Source organism: Lagenorhynchus albirostris, chromosome 1 (assembly GCF_949774975.1).
Source record: "Lagenorhynchus albirostris chromosome 1, mLagAlb1.1, whole genome shotgun sequence".
Lineage (NCBI taxonomy): Eukaryota > Metazoa > Chordata > Mammalia > Artiodactyla > Delphinidae > Lagenorhynchus > Lagenorhynchus albirostris.
In genome coordinates, this window is record NC_083095.1 from 87,553,125 (window position 1) to 87,573,639 (window position 20,515).

The window sequence follows — 20,515 nt, forward strand, 5'->3', positions numbered from 1 at the left end:
AATTCCTGGTGGAACACAAGGAAATTAAAACTATGAGGAGGAATGATCAGCTTCCTTTTGAAGGTGATGAGGTGGTGGAAGTATTAAAAGAAATGAAGGATCTCAGAGGGTTAAACCCAAAGAAGTTAAAGAACTGAAGAGACCTATCTATATGCAGAAATGATTAATGAGAAGCATAAAAGTAAAGAAAACCAGATTGAAGACATTGAAGAAAACATTAAAAATCAGAAGCCTAGTGGAAGAAGTCTTTAAACAGATCCAAGATGGTAGAAAACATAAGATTAAAGCCAAAATTAAGTCATTGCTTTACATTCTTAGATTTTGCAAAAATACAAGGGAGTGCCATGGTAGGTAAAAACACATTCAGATTGCCTTAAAAGGATAAAATTGAAAGTTAGAGGAATTCTTTGTCAAACTGTTTTAGGAGCTAGATAAGAATTTTGGGGATTGGGTTGTATATGTGGAGAGAAGAGATATCAGATGCCTGTAATATTGCAGTGTCAAAAAGATGAACAGATAATTTAGTAGCAGACATCTAGATTCTAAAACTGAGCAACATAATAAAATTATTCTAGAAGGAAGAGAACTGGGATTAATGATCTACCAGAGATCTATGAGCAAATCTGTGGTGCCTCTGTTCAAAGGCATATGGAAGATGAGATAACCATAGCACTGAAACTAGTATTAATAGGAAGTGAGAGAAATTGGGAACTGGTACCTGATAATACTGAACCCTGAATATAAGATTTTTGTGCAAAGAAAGACTGACAGGAATAATAGAGAACATGAGATGCCAAGGAAACAATATGCCATAAAGTGGGTCTTAGAAGCTAACTGGAAAATCTTTGCATGGCAAAAGAATGAGGTGGGAAATAAATTCATTCTGTTTGGATTAAGAAAGGCTTTTATTTAGACAAGCTGTGATTTTCTCTTTAATACCATGTAAAATATATTGTTCCAGAGCAGCTTTTGAAATGTGAGGACTTTATATACGAGCCATTGGGATCAGCATCTCCATTCTCAATTAAAAAGATTGAAGAGAAAATTAAAGTGATAAGAATGAAGTAGTACTGCTCATAATATCCTTTACTATTTTTGAAGTCTGTAGATTGAATTCCCCCATCTCCGTTAAAAAAAATTTTAAGAGTATAAGGATATAGGGGACTTCCTTGGTGGTCCAGTGGCTAAGACTCCATGCTCCCAATGCAGGGGGCCTGGGTTCAATCCCTGGTTAGGGAACTAGATCCCACATGCATGCCGCAACTAACAGTTCGCATGCCATGACTAAAGATCTCGCAGGCCGCAACTAAGACCTGGCACAGCCAAAATTAATTAATTAATAATTAAAAAAAGAAAAAGAATAGCATCTCTGTAGCTGTTTCAAAAGTAAATTTAAAATAGAGTACAGGAAGCTGGAAGAGCATCATAAAAATGGATAAAAAACAAAGTAATGCAAACTTGTTGAAAACAAAAATAAAGGATGGCTATGTTCTTTGGAGGGGCAAAAAATGTAAAAAGAAATTGGATCATGAAAATACAATAATCCCCCCTTATCCTCGGGGGATGCATACGAAGACCCGCATTTTATACCTGAAACCATGGATAGTACTACACCCTATATATACTATGTTTTTTACATACATACATACATACATACCTACGATAAAGTTTAATTTCTAAATAAGGCACAGTAAGAGATTAATAATAATAAAATAGAACAATTATAACAATATACTGTAATCAAAGTTACATGAATGTGGTCTCTCTCAAAATATAATATCTTGTACTTTACTCACCCTTCTTTTGAGGATGTGAGATGATAAAATGCCTGCGTGGTGAGATGAAATGAGATGAATGACGTAGCATTAAACTACTATTGACTTTTTTGCTGATAGGTTAGAAGGAGGATCACTTGCTTTGGGTGATCTTGGATTATCGAGCCATGGCACTGTGAGTGGTTGGGTGTTAGGAGCGGGTGATGTTGATGGTTAGGGATCCCAGGAAGGACGGAGCGTGTCACCCAGATTTCATCACGTTACTCATAACAGCCCGCAATTTAAAACTTATGAATTGTTTATTTCTGGAATTTTCAGACTGCTGGTAACTGAAACCACTGAAAGCAAAACCACGGGTTGGGGTGGGTGGGGGACTACTGTAAAAGAAACGGGAAAGAAAATAGACATAGGCTAATTAGAAGTTATTAGAAAGCAGTTCTTAGTAGTCAGCAGATCACATAGCTGTTGGTATCAGATTTTCCTGCTGCCTCTTGCAGCTTTTCATCAGTGATATCACTCCCATGGCTTTAATCGCCATCCGTATGCGAATAACTCTCAAATCATCTATGCTCAAGCTCTAAACCCATATGTCCAACTTCCTACTAAAGATCTCTTGGGTGTGTCACAAGTGCCTCAAATTCAGTAGGTCCAAATCTGAAAAAGAATCATGTCCCCACTTCTCCCTCCCATCCCAAGTCTGTTTCTCCTGTGTCCCTATTATGGAGTATTGCAGTCTTACCTTAGTCCCCTTACTCTAGAAATTTAAACATCATCCTTAATGTTTCTTCTTTTACTCCTCTATCTAATCAATCAGTTAGACTATTCATTGTTCCCCTTTAATATCTCTCACATATATTTATCTCTCTGTTCTCATTCTGTTAGTTTGGACCAGGAATTGGCAAACTTTTTCTATAAAGGGCCAGATAGTAAATACTTTAGGCTTTGCAGTCCATATGATCTTTTTTGCAATCACTGCAGCTCCAAAGCTGCCATAGACAATATGGAAATGAATGGATGGGGCTATTTCCCATAAAACTTTATTTATAGACACTGACATTTGAATTTCATATAATTCATGAAATATTCTTTTGGCTTTTCTCTCCAACCATTTAAAAATGTAAAAACCATCCTTTGTTTGCCATCCATACAAAAGCAGGCAGCAGGCTAGATTTGGCTCACAGGCATAATTTGCCCACCCCTGGCTTAAAGGAACATTTTCTCTCACTTGAAAAACAACAGTAGTCCCCCATTCTCCTACTCTCTTACCTGGTCTCTCTAGTCTTGTCTCTCTAGTCCACTCATCATACTGAAGCTAGATTGACTTTTTAAAATGCAAATTGGGTTTCATTACGTTGTTTGAAGTCCTTTAAAAGTTGACCATAGCCAGTGGAATGTATCCACATTCCTTGGCAAGACGCTTTGTAATGTGGACCTTGCTTATCTTTCTAGACATATTTCTTGTCATTTCCCCCAACTCTCTGTTCTAGCTTAAAACTGCTTAGAACTGCTTGCAGTTTCTCTGATGTGCAGTGTTTTTCACTTCGAAATTTTGACACATGTTTCCTTACCCTCTCCCTACTTCCACCTGGCTAACCACTATTCTTCCTGCTGGACTTATTTCAGTTATCATCATCTCCAGAAACCTCCTCTCATTTCCCCAAGGCTGGATTTAAATACTTTTACTAAGTTCTGCCATCCTGTCTGTAGAATCCAATAATAGCACTTATTTTACTATAATTGCCTGTCTACTTGACTGTGTCTTCTAAATAGTAAACTTGAGTGCCTAGTGTTTATCCATTATTTTATCCCCAGTTTCCTATATGGTGCCCCATAGTACCCTCAGCATTTTTATTTTTATTTTTATTTTTTGCATTAAAATGTTGATATAATTCAAAGACCATGAAATTTGCCCTTTTTAAAAAAAGTGTGCAATTCAGAGGTTTTTAGTATACTCACAAAGTTGTGCAGCCATCTCCCTATTTAATTCCAGAACATTTTTATCACCCCAAAAAGAAACCCCACGCCCATTAGGAGGTCACCCTTCATTCCCCCTCCCTTCAGCCCCTGGCAACCACTAATTACTTTTTGTCTCTATGGATTTGCCTAGTCTGGACATTTCATATCAGTGGAAGGGCCCTCCAGTCTTTTTTTTCCCAACTTTCTTCATTATTATAGTTTTCCCTGTATCATGTGCTTTAGCCAAACAGTACTTTGGTGGGGTCTTCATACATGTCTCATGCTTTCTTACCTCTGTACCTTTTCTTATGCCACCTCCTCTATCTGAAATGCTTTTTTCTACTTATTTAGAGTTTTACCTAGCCTTCAATGCCTAATTCGGATAAGACCCCTTCCAAGAAACTTTCCTGATCATATTAGGTAGGAATCATCTCTGAAATCCTACAGTAATTATACTATTTTAGGTGCTACCTTGCCTACTGATTCTTTGAGACTGCTCTCATGTTTTCTAATTGTTTTATACTCTCCCATCCAGTACCTTGGCACAATAAGTTCTTAAAACGTAGTTGAAAATGTCATGGACACTCTGGAAAATAACATGACAGTTTCTTTAAAAACTAAACATAGACTTACCATACAACCCAGCAGTCTCACTCCTGGGCATTTATTCCAGAGAAATAAAAACTAATATTCATGTAAAAATCTGTACACAGTTTTTCATAGGTGCTGTATTTGTTATAGCCAAAAACTAGAAACCACCAATATGTTCTAAAGTAGTTGAATGCTTAAACAAACTATTGTACATTCATATCAGAATACTACTCAGCAATAAAAGGGAATGAACTATTGATGTATACAACTATGCATTATGTTGATTGAAAAAAATCTCAAAAGGTCACATACTATATGATTCCATTTATATAATATTCTTGAAATGACAAAATTACGGAGTAGAGAACAAATTAGTGGTTACCAGGGATCAGGTATAGTGGGGAAGGAGGATAGGTTTGACTATAAAGGATAGCATGAGGGAGATATTTGTGACGATGGAATAGGTCTGTATCTTGATTTTCATGGTGTTTACATGAATCTATACGTATGATAAAATGGCATAGAACTATATACATACACATTGTACCAATGTCAGTTTCCTGATTTTGATGTCATATTGTTGTATAAGATGTACCCATTGGGGAAAATTGTGTGAAGGGTATATCGGATTTATCTGTGCTATCTTTGCAATTTCCTATGAACCTATAATTATTTCAAGATGAAAAAAAGTTTTTTTCTTTAGAGATTGAAGGGGTATTTAGCATAATCATTTTGCCACTCATGGTGCTGCTTTTCATCAGTATGAATCAGTCTGCACCTTTCAAAATAATGTTACTCTTGAGGTTGACAAGATAACCTGTTTATAGTATTTTAGTTGCATTTTACAATTAGATGAAACCTGTTTACGCAAGAACTGAGACAAAGTAGTTCTTTGATATCCTGGCTATCCAAGGCCTTGTCTTAATTTTTAAATTAAGTGGTGAGCCTTAAACTGAGTCATATTTTGGTACACTTTAAGTTCCTGGTGCTCTTGTATACTGGCACCTAGAGGAAAATGACTACAGCAATGAGTCCTGTGTAGTATCTGTCATCCTGTGGGATGTTTATAAACAATAATTATTTTTGACTTGACATTAATTGATTCAGACAATTCTTTTCTTAATATAGAGTTGAAAATCTTCTGGTAAGATTTCGAAAAACCATACTATTAACCAATATTCAACTCAAAAACTTTCTTTTTTTTTTTTACATCTTTACTGGAGTATAATTGCTTTACAATGGTGTGTTAGTTTCTGCTTTGTAACAAAGTGAATCAGTTATACATATACATATGTTCCCATATCTCTTCCCTCTTGCATCTCCCTCCCTCCCACCCTCCCTATCCCACCCATCTTGGTGATCACAAAGCACGGAGCTGATCTCCCTGTGCTATGCGGCTGCTTCCCACTAGCTATCTATTTTACGTTTGGTAGTGTATAAATGTCCATGCCACTCTCTCACTTTGTCACAGCTTACGCTTCCCCCTCCCCATATCCTCAAGTCCATTCTCTAGTAGGTCTGTGTCTTTATTCCTGTCTTACCCCTAGGTTCTTCATGACATTGTTTTTCTTAAATTCCATATATATGTTAGCATACGGTATTTGTCTTTCCCTTTAGGACTTACTTCACTCTGTATGACAGACTCTAGGTCTATCCACCTCATGACAAATAGCTCAATTTCGTTTCTTTTTATGGCTGAGTAATATTCCATTGTATATATGTGCCACATCTTCTTTATCCATTCATCCGATGATGGGCACTTAGGTTGTTTCCATCTCTGGGCTATTGTAAATAAAGCTGCAATGAACATTTTGGTACATGACTCTTTTTGAATTATGGTTTTATCAGGGTATATGCCCAGTAGTGGGATTGCTGGGTCATATGGTAGTTCTATTTGTAGTTTTTTTAAAGAACCTCCATACTGTTCTCCATAATGGCTGTACCAATTCACATTCCCACCAGCAGTGCAAGAGTGTTCCCTTTTCTCCACACCCTCTCCAGCACTTACTGTTTCTAGATTTTTTGATGATGGCCATTCTGACTAGTGTGAGATGATATCTCATTGTAATTTTGATTTGCATTTCTCTAACGATTAGTGATGTTGAGCATTCTTTCATGTGTTTGTTGGCAGTCTATATATCTTCTTTAGAGAAATGTCTATTTAGGTCTGCTGCCCATTTTTGGATTGGGTTATTTGTTTTTTTGTTATTGAGCTGCATGAGGTGCTTGTAAATTTTGGAGATTAATCCTTTGTCGGTTGCTTCATTTGCAAATATTTTCTCCCATTCTGAGAGTTGTCTTTTGGTCTTGTTTATGGTTTCCTTTGCGGTACAAAAGCTTTGAAGTTTCATTAGGTCCCATTTGTTTATTTTTGTTTTTATTTCCATTTCTCTAGGAGATGGGTCAAAAAGGATCTTGCTGTGATTTATTTCATAGAGTGTTCTGCCTATGTTTTCCTCTAAGAGTTTGATAGTTTCTGGCCTTACATTTAGGTCTTTAATCCATTTTGAGCTTATTTTTGTGTATGGTGTTAGGGAGTGATCTAATCTCATACTTTTACATGTACCTGTCCAGTTTTCCCAGCACCACTTATTGAAGAGGCTGTCCTTTCTCCACTGTACATTCCTGCCTCCTTTATCAAAGATAAGGTGACCATATGTGTGTGGGTTTATCTCTCGGCTTTCTATACTGTTCCATTGATCTATCTTTCTGTTTTTGTGCCAGTACCATACTGTCTTGATTACTGTAGCTTTGTAGTATAGTCTGAAGTCAGGGAGCCTGATTCCTCCAGCTCCATTTTTCGTTCTCAAGATTGTTTTGGCTCTTCGAGGTCTTTTGTGTTTCCATACAAATTGTGAAATTTTTTGTTCTATTTCTGTGAAAAATGCCAGTGGTAGTTTGATAGGGATTGCATTGAATCTGTAGATTGCTTTGGGTAGTAGAGTCATTTTCACAATGTTGATTCTTCCAATCCAAGAACATGGTATATCTCTCCATCTATTTGTATCATCTTTAATTTCTTTCATCAGTGTCTTATAATTTTCTGCATACAGGTCTTTTGTCTCCTTAGGTAGATTTATTCCTAGATATTTTATTCTTTTTGTTGCAGTGGTAAATGGGAGTGTTTTCTTGATTTCACTTTCAGATTTTTCATCATTAGTGTATAGGAATGCCAGAGATTTCTGTGCATTAATTTTGTATCCTGCTACTTTACCAAATTCATTGATTAGCTCTAGTAGTTTTCTGGTAGCAGCTTTAGGATTCTCTATGTATAGTATCATGTCATCTGCAAACAGTGACAGCTTTACTTCTTCTTTTCCAATTTGGATTCCTTTTATTTCCTTTTCTTCTCTGATTGCTGTGGCTAAAACTTCCAAAACTATGTTGAATAAGAGTGGTGAGAGTGGGCAACCTTGTCTTGTTCCTGATCTTAGTGGAAATGGTTTCAGTTTTTCACCATTGAGGACAATGTTGGCTGTGGGTTTGTCATATATGGTCTTTATTCTGTTGAGGAAAGTTCCCTCTATGCCTACTTTCTGAAGGATTTTTATCATAAATGGGTGTTGAATTTTGTTGAAAGCTTTCTCTGCATCTATTGAGATGATCATATGTTTTTTCTCCTTCAGTTTGTTGATATGGTGTATCACATTGATTGATTTGCGTATATTGAAGAATCCTTGCATTCCTGGAATAAACCCCACTTGATCACGGTGTATGATCCTTTTAATGTGCTGTTGGATTCTGTTTCCTAGTATTTTGTTGAGGATTTTTGCATCTATGTTCATCAGTGATATTGGCCTGTAGTTTTCTTTCTTTGTGACATCCTTGTTTGGTTTTGGTATCAGGGTGATGGTGGCCTCGTAGAATGAGTTTGGGAGTGTTCCTCCCTCTGCTATATTTTGGAAGAGTTTGAGAAGGATAGGTGTTAGCTCTTCTCTAAATGTTTGATAGAATTTGCCTGTGAAGCCACCTGGTCCTGGGCTTTTGTTTGTTGGAAGATTTTTAATCACAGTTTCAATTTCATTGCCTGTGGTTGGTCTGTTCATATTTTCTATTTCTTCCTGATTCAGTTTTGGCAGGTTGTGCATTTCTAAGAATTTGTCCATTTCTTCCAGGTTGTCCATTTTATTGGCATAGAATTGCTTGTAGTAATCTCTCATGATCTTTTGTATTTCTGCAGTGTCAGTTGTTACTTCTCCTTTTTCATTTCTAATTCTATTGATTTGAGTCTTCTCCCTTTTTTTCTTGATGAGTCTGGCTAATGGTTTATCAATTTTGTTTTACTTCTCAAAGGACCAGCTTTTAGTTTTATTGATCTTTGCTTTGCTTCTTTCATTTCTTTTTCATATATTTCTGATCTGATCTTTATGATTTCTTTCCTTCTGCTAACTTTGGGGGTTTTTTGTTCTTCTTTCTCTAATTGCTTTAGGTGCAAGGTTAGGTTGTTTTTTCGAGATGTTTCCTGTTTCTTAAGGTAGGATTGTATTGCTATAAGCTTCCCTCTTAGAACTGCTTTTGCTGCATCCCATAGGTTTTGGGTCGTCATGTCTCCATTGTCATTTGTTTCTAGGTATTTTTTGATTTCCTCTTTGATTTCTTCAGTGATCACTTCGTTATTAAGTAGTGTATTGTTTAGCCTCCATGTGTTTGTATTTTTTACAGATATTTTCCTGTAATTGATATCTAGTCTCATAGCGTTGTGGTTGGAAAAGATACTTGATACAATTTCAGTTTTCTTAAATTTACCAAGGCTTGATTTGTGACCCAAGATATGATCTATCCTGGAGAATGTTCCATGAGCACTTGAGAAAAATGTGTATTGTGTTGTTTTTGGATGGAATGTCCTATAAATATCAGTAAAGTCCATCTTGTTTAATGTATCATTTAAAGCTTGTGTTTCCTTATTTATTTCCATTTTGGATGATCTGTCCATTGGTGAAAGTGTGGTGTTTAAGTACCCTACTATGAATGTGTTGCTGTCGATTTCCCCTTTGTGGCTGTTAGTATTTGCCTTATTTATTGAGGTGCTCCTATGTTGGGTGCATAGATATTTACAATTGTTATATCTTCTTCTTGGATCGATCCCTTGATCATTATGTAGTGTCCTTCTTTGTCTCTTCTAATAGTCTTTATTTTAAAGTCTGTTTTGTCTGATATGAGAATTGCTATTCCAGCTTTCTTTTAGTTTCCATTTGCATGGAATATCCTTTTCCATCCCCTCACTTTCAGTCTGTATGTGTCTCTAGGTCTGATGTGGGTCTCCTGTAGACAATATATATATGGGTCTTGTTTTTGTATCCGTTCAGCCAGTCTGTGTCTTTTGGTAGGAGCATTTAATCCATTTACATTTAAGGCGATTATCGATATGTATGTTCCTATTCCCATTTTCTTAATTGTTTTGGGTTCGTTATTGTAGGTCTTTTCCTTCTCTTGTGTTTCTTGCCTAGAGAAGTTCCTTTAGCAATTGTTGTAAAGCTGGTTTGGTGGTGCTGAACTCTCTCAGCTTTTGCTTGTCTGTAAAGGTTTTAATTTCTCCATCAAATCTGAATGAGATCCTTCCTGGGTAGAGTAATCTTGGTTGTAGGTTTTTCTCCTTCATCACTTTAAATATGTCCTGCCACTCCCTTCTGGCTTGCAGAGTTTCTGCTGAAGGATCAGCTGTTAACCTTATGGGAATTCCCTTGTGTATTATTTGTTGTTTTTCCCTTGCTGCTTTTAATATGTTTTCTTTGTATTTAATTTTTGACAGTTTGATTAATATGTGTCTTGGCATGTTTCTCCTTGGATTTATCCTGTATGGGACTCTCTGTGCTTCCTGGACTTAACTATTTACTTTCCCATATTAGGGAAGTTTTCAACTATAATCCCTTCAAATATTTTCTCAGACCCTTTCTTTTTCTCTTCTTCTTCTGGAACCCCTATAATTTGAATGTTGGTGCGTGTAATGTTGTCCCAGCGGTCTCTGAGACTGTCCTCAGTTCTTTTCATTCTTTTTTCTTTATTCTGCTCTGCAGTAGTTATTTCCACTATTTTATCTTCCAGGTCACTTATCCGTTCTTCTGCCTCAGTTATTCTGCTGTTGATCCCTTCTAGAGTATTTTTAATTTCATTTATTGTGTTGTTCATCATTGCTTGTTTCATCTTTAGTTCTTGTAAGTCCTTACTAAATGTTTCTTGCATTTTCTCTATTCTATTTCCAAGATTTTGGATCATCTTTACTATCATTATTCTGAATTATTTTTCAGGTAGACTGCCTATTTCCTCTTCATTTGTTAGGTCTGGTGGGTTTTTATCTTGCTTCTTCATCTGCTGTGTGTTTTTCTGTCTTCTCATTTTGCTTATCTTACTGTGTTTGGGGTCTCCTTTTTGCAGGCTGCAGGTTCGTAGTTCCCGTTGTTTTTGGTATCTGTCCCCAGTGGCTAAAGTTGGTTCAGTGGGTTGTGTAGGCTTCCTGGTGGAGGGGACTAGTGCCTGTGTTCTGGTGAATGAGGCTGGATCTTGTCTTTCTGGTGGGCAGGTCCACGTCTGGTAGTGTGTTTTGGGGTTTCTGTGGACTTATGATCTTAGGCAGCCTCTTTGCTAACGCATGGTGTTGTGTTCCTGTCTTGCTAGTTGTTTGGCATAAGATGTCCAGCGCTGTAGCTTGCTGGTCGTTGAGTGAAGCTGGGTGTTGGTGTTGAGATGGAGATCTCTGGGAGATATTCACCGTTTGATATTATGTGGAGCTGGGAGGTCTCTTATGGACCAGTGTCGTGAAGTTGGCTCTTCCACCTCAGAGGCACAGCACTGACTCCTGGCTGCAGCACCAAGAGCCTTTCATCCACACGGCTTTGATGATAAAGGTGCTCTTCTTCACTGTTGTTCAAGTTCTAGGTAGAGATTTCAGACTGCCTTTACCCTAAAAAGAGCTGGAGAAGCATTGGTGGTTCTTCTCCAAAGGAAGGTATCCTCTGAATGTTTGGGAGATGAAGAAAGGAAGATGTTTGTTCTTTTTCCTATGGTCTCATCCTCCAAATCACCTTTGGAATCAAACTTAAAAACTTTTGAAAATTGTTATACTATATATTAAGTAAAATGAATATTCTTGTGCAAATTTAAAATGAGTATTACAAAATTAGAACTTATTTCTAATTCTTTTTGGAAAGTGGTGTGGTATGCATAACTTAAGGATTTTTCTTTTGTACTTATGATCAAGCTCAAAGTGAATATGAGAGAACAAAAGTAAATATGAGCAAAACTACATATTCTTTAGTAAAATGAAAATGATTTTTTTTTCAGGTTAAACTGCAGAACAACATATCATATCAGATGGCAGACATACATCATTTAAAGGGTAAGAAACTTAATTACAGGTTAAAGATAAAGGTCACTAAATGTCTAAAATCCTGAAGAATTAAGAAATCCTCAAGTTAAACAGCTAAATGAAATAGAATTTTTGAACAAAGCTCCTCTGATGGCAAAACATTTATCCTTTTGTCTTAAGATATAATGAAAATTTTTTAATGTTGCTTTATATATAATAAGTGCAAGTTAATATTTGAGGTCTGCATTTTAATCTTGTGCTGTAGACAGAGTTCATGCAATGAAATGTTAGAAGAATCCTCAAAGAAAATTGAGGTGTAACTTCGGAAACTGTCAGATTTCTAGGGAAAAGATTAGGGATGATTCCTCTGTACTGTGTCCAGTCTGCTAAAATAATCCACTCAGATCTAGGGATGCGTTGGAAAGATCCTCCAAACTTAATGTTTTAGATACCCCAGGATCAAAGAAACCTACAACAAAAACTGGGAAGAAACCTGGAGACGGATTTGATAGATAGGTAGGTAGGTAGATAGATAGAAAGAAAGTAAGAAGACAGATTTTTTTTCACTTAGATGAAGTGATAGGAGATGACTAAAGCTCTTATGAAAAATAACAGGTGAAGAGAACAAGCTCTATCGTCTGCTTACATTACTTCACACTGTCACTGGCCTTTGGAGTTTGGGGTCTGAGGACTATCCCGCTTCTCCCTCATACCTTTTGATTACAACCCTATATATTTTAAAACTTTGCATGCAGTGACTCTGAGTTTATATATGTGGGTAATACTTGCTCTCTAATTTCATAACTATATCTTTATAACCATTTTAAACCTGTTTAGATAGAATTAGGTAATATATACATATATTTTTCAAATTTATTTTTTTTTATTTATTTATTTATTGGCTGCGTTGGGTCTTTGTTGCTGCATGTGGACTTTCTCTAGTTGCCATGAGCTGGGGCTACTCTTCATTGCAGTGTGTGGGCTTCTCATTGTAGTGGCTTCTCTTGTTGTGGAGCACGGGCTCTAGGCACGTGGACTTCAGTAGTTGCAGCACACAGGCTCAGTAGTTACAGCACGCGGGCCCTAGAGTTTACGGGCTTCAGTAGTTGGGGCACACGAGATCAGTAGTTTTGGCTTGCGGGCTCTAGAGCACAGGCTCAGTAGTTGTGGCGCACAGGCTTAGTTGCTCCGCGGCATGTGGGATCGTCCCAGACCAAGGATCGAACCTGTGCCCCCTGCATTGGCAGGCAGCTTCTTAACCACTGCACCACCAGGGAAATCCCAGGTAATATATTTTCAAACATCCTCTTGAAGAAGTCAACCTAAGTTGACTTTGTAATTTATGTAAGTTTTGCTTCTCACCTAGCAAATCCATTAGGAAATATCATTTGTGTGTTATAACCCAGACATAGGAATTATTAATTTTTTACTATCTATGATTTAGAACAGCTTTAATTTTCTGTTAAAAATTTACTTTCTGGTTGGCCACAATAATTGTTGTTGCATTTGTGTCCATATTCTACTCTTTTTGACTCACAGGAGTGCACAGGATGACACAGAAGATGGCACACTGTCAGTGCTGCTTCCAGCTTGAAATTTTTACAAATGATTTTGCTTGTCATCAAAGTATATTTCTTATGAAATAGTAATAGATCAGTTGAAAAGGAAGTCCTATGGGTTTTGCTAGTACATGTCAGAGAAAATGACAGCCTATGTTACTGAGTAAAAATCTTTATTTTGCTGTATGTGTTGAAGTAGACCTTGAGATGTTTTGAAATTTTGATGATAATCTTTAGCAGAGAAAAAAGCTTTGATTTGAACTCATACCATGCAACTTTTGGTTTTAGTGCAGTTACTGAAGCTTGGATGCTTGAGATTGAATTTCATTAATGTGACTTTTGCACCCTGGGAACTCTTTCTGCTGAAACAAACTTCTTGACAAGTTGACAGTAAAATCCGTATTTGACTATTTTCATTGACATTAATGTCGGATATAATGGAATTAATACACATCAAGATCCTAAAAAAAATCTTTTAATATTTTCTTGGAAATAAGAGGATTAGGGTTGGTTTTTAATGCCTGAGAAAGTAAATTAGCATTCTACTATACACTGATTTATTTTGAATAGCTTACCTTATTTTTATTCCTATTACTGAAAGAAAATTTGCAGTAAAAAATTTCCAGAAGTAAATTTTTTTTTTGGCTTTAAAAGATCATCCTAGAAGTTAAATTGAGAGATTATGGCCATATCTTTCTATAGCATACCCTGATATTACTGTCAGAGCTAGACTACCCTGCACAAACAACCTTGGACCTGATCTCATATTAAGTTACTCTGGGGACTTTCCTGGTGTTGCAGTGGTTAAGAGTCCCCCTGCCAATTCAGGGGACACAGGTTTGATCCCTGGTCCGGGAAGATTCCACATGCTGCGGAGCAACTAAGCCCATGCACCATAACTACTGAGCCTGCACTCTAGAGCCCACGAGCCACAACTCCTGAGCCCACGTGCCACAACTACTGAAGCCTGCAAGCCTAGTGCCCGTGCTCCGCAACAAGAGAAGCTACCACAATGAGAAGCCTGTGCACTGCAACGAAGAGTAGCCCCCCCACTTGCGGCAACTAGAGAAAGCCCGCGTGCAGCAACGAAGACCCAACGCAGCCAAAAATTAAAAAAAAAAAAAAGTTACTCTGAGCATCCTGCTGTGGTGACCTAGAGCAGCCACACTAGACACAGAGTATCTTTGGGTTTAAAATGAAGAAAACACATGGCAATCAGTTGAAAGTAAAATTGTGATATAGGAAAATTTTGTCTTTAGTTTTGCTTTCTGATCTGTTTACTCCCCTTGCCCCCATTTTTTTGGCCACGCCACGCGGCTTGCGGGATCTCAATTTCCCAACCAGGGATTGAACCCTGGCCACTGCAGTGAAAGCACCGAATCCTAACCACTATACCACTAGAGAACTCTACTTGTCCCCTTTCAAGTCTTTATTTTGGCCCACTCAAAACATCAATCTGCTGCATGCTTTATAATCCTTTCCCTGTATTCAAATAGGTTAGAATCTGATATTTTACATGGACTGGAACTCACTCATACTGATGTTCTGTTTTTCTGTCAATTGAACTTTAAGCCTTTTATCTCCATTTAAAAATGAAAACTTTATTTCCTGATAAAGGTATTTCAAATATTGTTAGTGAGAAACTTTGTGGGGGAGGCAGAGAAGCCGTCCCAAATCTTAACATCATACTAAGCCTCAGGTTCATTCTGAAGGTAAACTTAGCTGCTTCAGTTAGTTTACTGTGTAGGAAAAAGAAGCCTGAATGAGTCCTGACCACCAGTTGAGGTCCATTCCCTAGTAGCTACTAGGTAGTGCTGATTTGATTTTTCTTTTTTCTTTTTTTAATTGTAGTAACTTTCAATTCTAAAATATTTCCTTCTTGAGTACAGTTTCAGGGAACTGGCTAACACTGTCTGTAAACTACAAGGCTTTTTGTCACTGCCTCCTGCTGGGATCTCATTGTTTCTGTAGACTCAACATCCATAGCTGAGGCCAGAGTTCTGCTACCTCTAGCCCTCTATTTCTTAGTAAATGGGACCAGGGATCAGGTAACAAGCTGAATATGTTATTCAGGGATACCTGACCTCAGATTTGTTACTTTTATCTAGGGTGGGAGTAATGTGAAAAACTACAGAAATCAACCGTGTTTATATATTGGAGAATTAATAGAGTAAGAAGAGAAATTTAAAATGTGACTTGACTAAACTCATAGACACAGAGAGTAGAATGGTGGCTACCATTCTACTGGGAGGTGGCTGGGAGGTGTGTGGGGAAAATGAGATGTTGGTCAAAGGGTACAAACTGTTATAAGATGAATAAGTTTTGGTGATCTATATACAGAATGGTGATTATAGTTAATAAGACTGTATTATATACTTGAAAGTTGCTAAGACAGTAGATCTTAAATGTTCTCACCACAAAAAAAGTGGTAATTATGTGAGATGGTGGACATGTTGGCTAATGCTATGATGGTAATCATTTCACAATACGTGAGTGAATCAAATCAACATGTTGTACACCTTGAACTTACACAATGTTATATCTCAATTAAAATAAAAATAATAGGGCTTCCCTGGTGGCACAGTGGTTAAGAATCCGCCTGTCAATGCAGGGGACACGGGTTTGAGCCCTGGTCTGGGAAGATCCCACATGCCGCAGAGCAACTAAGCCCATGCACCACAACTACTGAGACTGTGCTCTAGGGCCCGTGTGCCACAACTACTGAGCCCACATGCCACAGCTACTGAAGCTCATGTGCCTAGAGCCCATGCTCCGCAACAAGAGACGCCACCGCAGTGAGAAGCCCGTGCACCGCAACAAAGAGTAGCTCCCACTCGCCACAACTAGAGAAAGACCACGCACAGCAACGAAGACCCAACACAGCCATAAATAAATAAATAAATAAATTTTAAAAAATAAATTTTAAAAATAATAATAAAAATGTGGCTTGAATAGGCAAGCATATTTACTACCTATAAGCACTTTATGTAAATCATTTACTTTTCATATTTGATTATTAATACTATACAATAGCTGTTATTATGCATATTATTAAACTTTATATACTTCAACAAACGTTCATGTGACTTTAACATTTTTACTTTTTGTCATCACCATAGTTATGATTCCACAATAAAATTTAGAAAGTAGAGAAAAAATATGCTCAGAATCCCACCACTATGTGTAATCACTGGTAGCATTTTGATGTATTTTTATTCTCATCTGTTTTACATGGATATATTTTATATTATAAATATATGTTTATATCTGCTTTTTAAAAACTTACATCACAAGCATTTTTTGAGTGCCTTTAAAGTAACAAGATTATTTCTGTAAGCCCTCTATGAAAAGTAGATGTTATGTTATAGTTATAATATTGTACATTATGGTTAGATATTATACTTTAATCTTAATAAGTCATTATTGCTTATACAGAATAGACCTCTGTTCCCATTTATAAAAATTAAAACTTTCTTTACTACTTTTGCTTAACTTCTAAGGCTGTTGGCTAATTTTTTAATCCTCTATCCAAGAAACTGACATTTCTCTTTTCTGGCTGAATTTCTTTTATTTGTAGGCTTAGATAAAGAGGGAGTGACTAGAAAATGTGGGGCCAGTGATGATGGATTAAAGGTTCCCAGAGGGGATCTGGTCCAGCTTTTAATTTACTATCCAGTTTGAAATTTCATGTTATTCATTACAACTAAAACTTTTAGCTGTAGTCTGGAGGTTATAAGCTTTGAAAATGGAATTTTGGTATATGTGGACCTAAACCTCAGTAGCAGAACTAGAAATGAGATCTAAAATGATTGGTACCTAATTTGGGAATCAAGTATGATTTAGAATGAATTGAATTCTGTACCCATATCCAGTACACCTAAAAAATATGATTTTTTCTCTACTTTTATAAAGCAGTAAAGTTTAGAGAGAGAGTTCTTTTTGTACTATTTCTACAACTTAGCGTATTGTCTACATAATGTGAAAAGATATATATTTTTTTAATATTTCTGATTTATGTGAAACCACTGAGGCTATCTTGTTTTATTGCCCATGCATGTGTATGAAAGGCAATTAAATGTGGTACTAATTATATAAATTTAACTTCCTGTATATAATTTTTGAAAATCCCATACCTTCTCAATGGGAAGCAGTAAATAAATTTCATTCCTTTGATTTTTACCTTCTGTGGATAGAGCAACTCGCTGAGCTTCGTCAGGAGTTTCTTCGACAAGAAGACCAGCTCCAGGACTATAGGAAGAACAGTACTTACCTCGTGAAGAGGTTAGAATATGAGAGGTAAGATGCTACGTGCAACAAATATTTATGAATCTTGAATATTTGTCCAACTTTCAATTCATTTCTTCCTTTCTGGCTTTTGTTTTTCTTCTCTTCTTTCATTTTACTAGGTCTTTTAAGTTCCTTTTCTGTTATCTTTCTATGCCTCTTTGAAATCACTCTTTTATTTTGATATGTTGAACAACATGAAAATATCTCTTACAAGGCATGTTGAATCTACCCATGTAGTAGAGTTCATTGTGAGACAGAAAATCTTTCAAGGTCTGAGTTTTATTGAATGAGATGTGGCAAAGACTGAAAGAAGATTCTGTGGTTCTTTTTGAGGGTCAATCCAGAAGATAAAGCTGGCAGTGGAAGATATCCCCAGAATAGCTGAGGGACTAAGCACCAGCTGCTTCTCCTGTTCTGCACTTCAGTCCCTTTGCTTACACCTCTGCACTGTTAGTGATAAGGTTGGGAAACCTCTTAGGGGCCTTTCTAGAATTACTCTTTAAAAGGGTTTATTGTGTATTAAATCAGTTTTACAGTTAAAGGTATTTTTGGGTCTACACACCAAAAATTAGAAAGATTCACTGTATTTTAAACTGTTTATCCATTTCTGACTTCTTACTCTTGTAGGTTATCAATATGCATCTACTTACATATATGTATTTTAATCTAATAGTATTCAGTAATTTTACATATATCTTTAGGATTAAAGAAATATTATTCCAGCATGTTAGTGTACCAAAGCTTGTTTAATCTCTCCCAACTGCTGGACCATTGTAGGAGTTTTCCTTTTCTCACTGTTATGACTATCAACTATAAAAATCTTTGTGCAAAAGCATTTTCTCCCTCTTATGTTATTTCACTGGTTATATTCTCAAATATAGAACTTCTGAGGTGGAATGTTTTATTGATCTTGTTGCTCTTATCACATATATGAAAGATTGCTTTGTAAAATGACTATACTAATTTATAATGTAAATGTTTCCCTGTAGCCCCACCAACATTGGCTTTTATATTTCTAACTTAATTTTGCTAGTATAGTAATAAGATAGTACTATATATACATATAAGAAGTTTAATTTGCATTTTAAATGGTGGAAGATAACATTTTTCTGTGTATGTATTCTTTGTTTCTTTTTGCATGAATGATCTATTTGTATTCTTTGACTACTCATCCAGTGGAAATTCACAATCTTTATGTGTTTTGTTCCTTTACATTTTCTCTTGCTGGTTGCATCCTCTCTTCTTTATTAGTTTCTTCCATTGTTGCTCTTCTTATGGTTTAGGCTTTTATTATTGCGTTGAAAGTACTAACTATTTGATGAATCATCTGCTGCCACTCCTTATCAACTCTTATAATTCTAGCTTTTCTTATCTATTACTATATATTGGTCTTACAGTTTTCTCTTCTAAAGTGTTTTTCTCTTCTATGATTGAAGTTGACTTTGACAGTTGTTTCTTTATAAATGCAATTTATAAAAATAAATTTTCATCTTTCTAATTTGTTTTTTAATTAGTTTTATCATTATTTTTATCCTCTGTTAAAGGTTCAAATATTATAAGAATTTTGACTGTGAGCTATTTTTATGTCTGCTCGTTGTCCTTCCCTACCCACTCCCCTGCTAACTGAATGCTTTATCCTTATAAATGTATGTTTTCAACTTCTAGACATCTTTGAGAATCAATCCAAAATAATAGTCTAAAAGAATGACTTGTAATTTAGTTTTCAGTGTGGACAACAGATCAAGGAATTAAGAGCACAGCATGAAGAAAATATTAAAAAGTTAGCAGACCAGTTTTTGCAGGAACAAAAGGTAAATTTTAAAAATACTTAAAATATGTTCTTGTTATAAATCTTAAAATTTAGAAGTTAAAATTTGTATTTTTGTTATAAAACATTATATTTTTAAGTATTTTAGCCTGCCTAACTCTAAAAGTGACTTGCAGTGGCTTTACTGCTGAGTAAATTAGACATTTACAAAAGTATAACCTCAACTCTTAAAACTAATTTTGAGCTAAATACCTTTTATCTGACTTTTAAAAATAATTTTTGCTATTTATTTCTTAGGTTGTAAAGTGGATGATCATTTTACTTGAAAATCAACTATTTGCTATTTTATGCTTTTGAGAAATAGAAAAAAATTGAGAAAAATTTTCCTTAATTATCCGTCTTTGTTATTCTGAATTCCTTTCTTAAAACACAGAAATGAAACACTAGCCACTATTTTGATTCATATTTTGGGGGTGGCAAATTCTTTTAGTTCATACAATTCCAGTTGATATATATTATGAAAGTCCTGCTAGAAATGGAGGGAATTTGTCGGAAGTTTACTAGTCATTTAGGACATTCATTTTTTTATACACTATAATCTAATCTGACTAGCTGTGGTTTGTATAAAGTCTTGTGATTTAGAGTTAAGAGAGATTGAATAGTGAAAAGTATTTTTCTTGGTCTTTGGCAGCATCTCATCTAAAGGACTAGAAGCTAAGGAAACCAGGTTTTCATTCTTTGCTCTTTCACTATTTTGCAGCATGATATTGAGGGCATCATTTTTTTTAATCTATAAAGTGGAATGGCTGCTGCCTGTCTGCAGTCTTCCTTGAAGAGACATGGGGATAGATTGCTGGAAGATGGCAGGCCTGAGTGAGCTACCTAGGTGGCATTGAGGGCAGCCAGAAGGTATTATTGAGACACTGGATGGTTAGAGGAGCATAGTAGAACATGGAAGGAAGGGGACAAGAGGCTTGCTGTTGCAATTGTGTTATTACAAGCCCGGTATATAAATAATGGGATGAATTTGCTCTCTTCTCTTCTCTCAAGAAGCACGTATATAAGCTTTTTCCTTTTTCCTGCCAAGTGTAGTTCTCCCTTTCTGCTCTTCTATATTAGGCTATTTTTACATTATTAATTAGCTAATATCTACTCCAGTTCTTCTTTGCACTTATCCTGCCCTAAATGGAGCAAGGTGGAGAGGAATGGAGATGCTTAAGAGCATTTCTCCTTTGTAGGGTGACATACCAGCTGCCTAATCTACTCCTCATCCTCA

At 36.2% G+C, this 20,515-nt stretch overlaps 1 protein-coding gene across 2 annotated transcripts in view; it reads left to right on the top strand.

Annotated features, from left to right (window-relative positions):
* Window positions 1–20,515, top strand: part of GOLM2 (golgi membrane protein 2) — a 113,946-nt gene that overhangs the window by 33,612 nt on the left and 59,819 nt on the right. For both annotated transcript variants that reach the window (XM_060168951.1, XM_060168954.1), the window contains exons 2-4: window positions 11,601–11,655; window positions 17,378–17,480; window positions 19,192–19,282. In XM_060168951.1, the coding sequence (XP_060024934.1) occupies window positions 11,601–11,655; window positions 17,378–17,480; window positions 19,192–19,282 (249 nt within the window). The remainder of the gene's footprint in view (window positions 1–11,600; window positions 11,656–17,377; window positions 17,481–19,191; window positions 19,283–20,515) is intronic.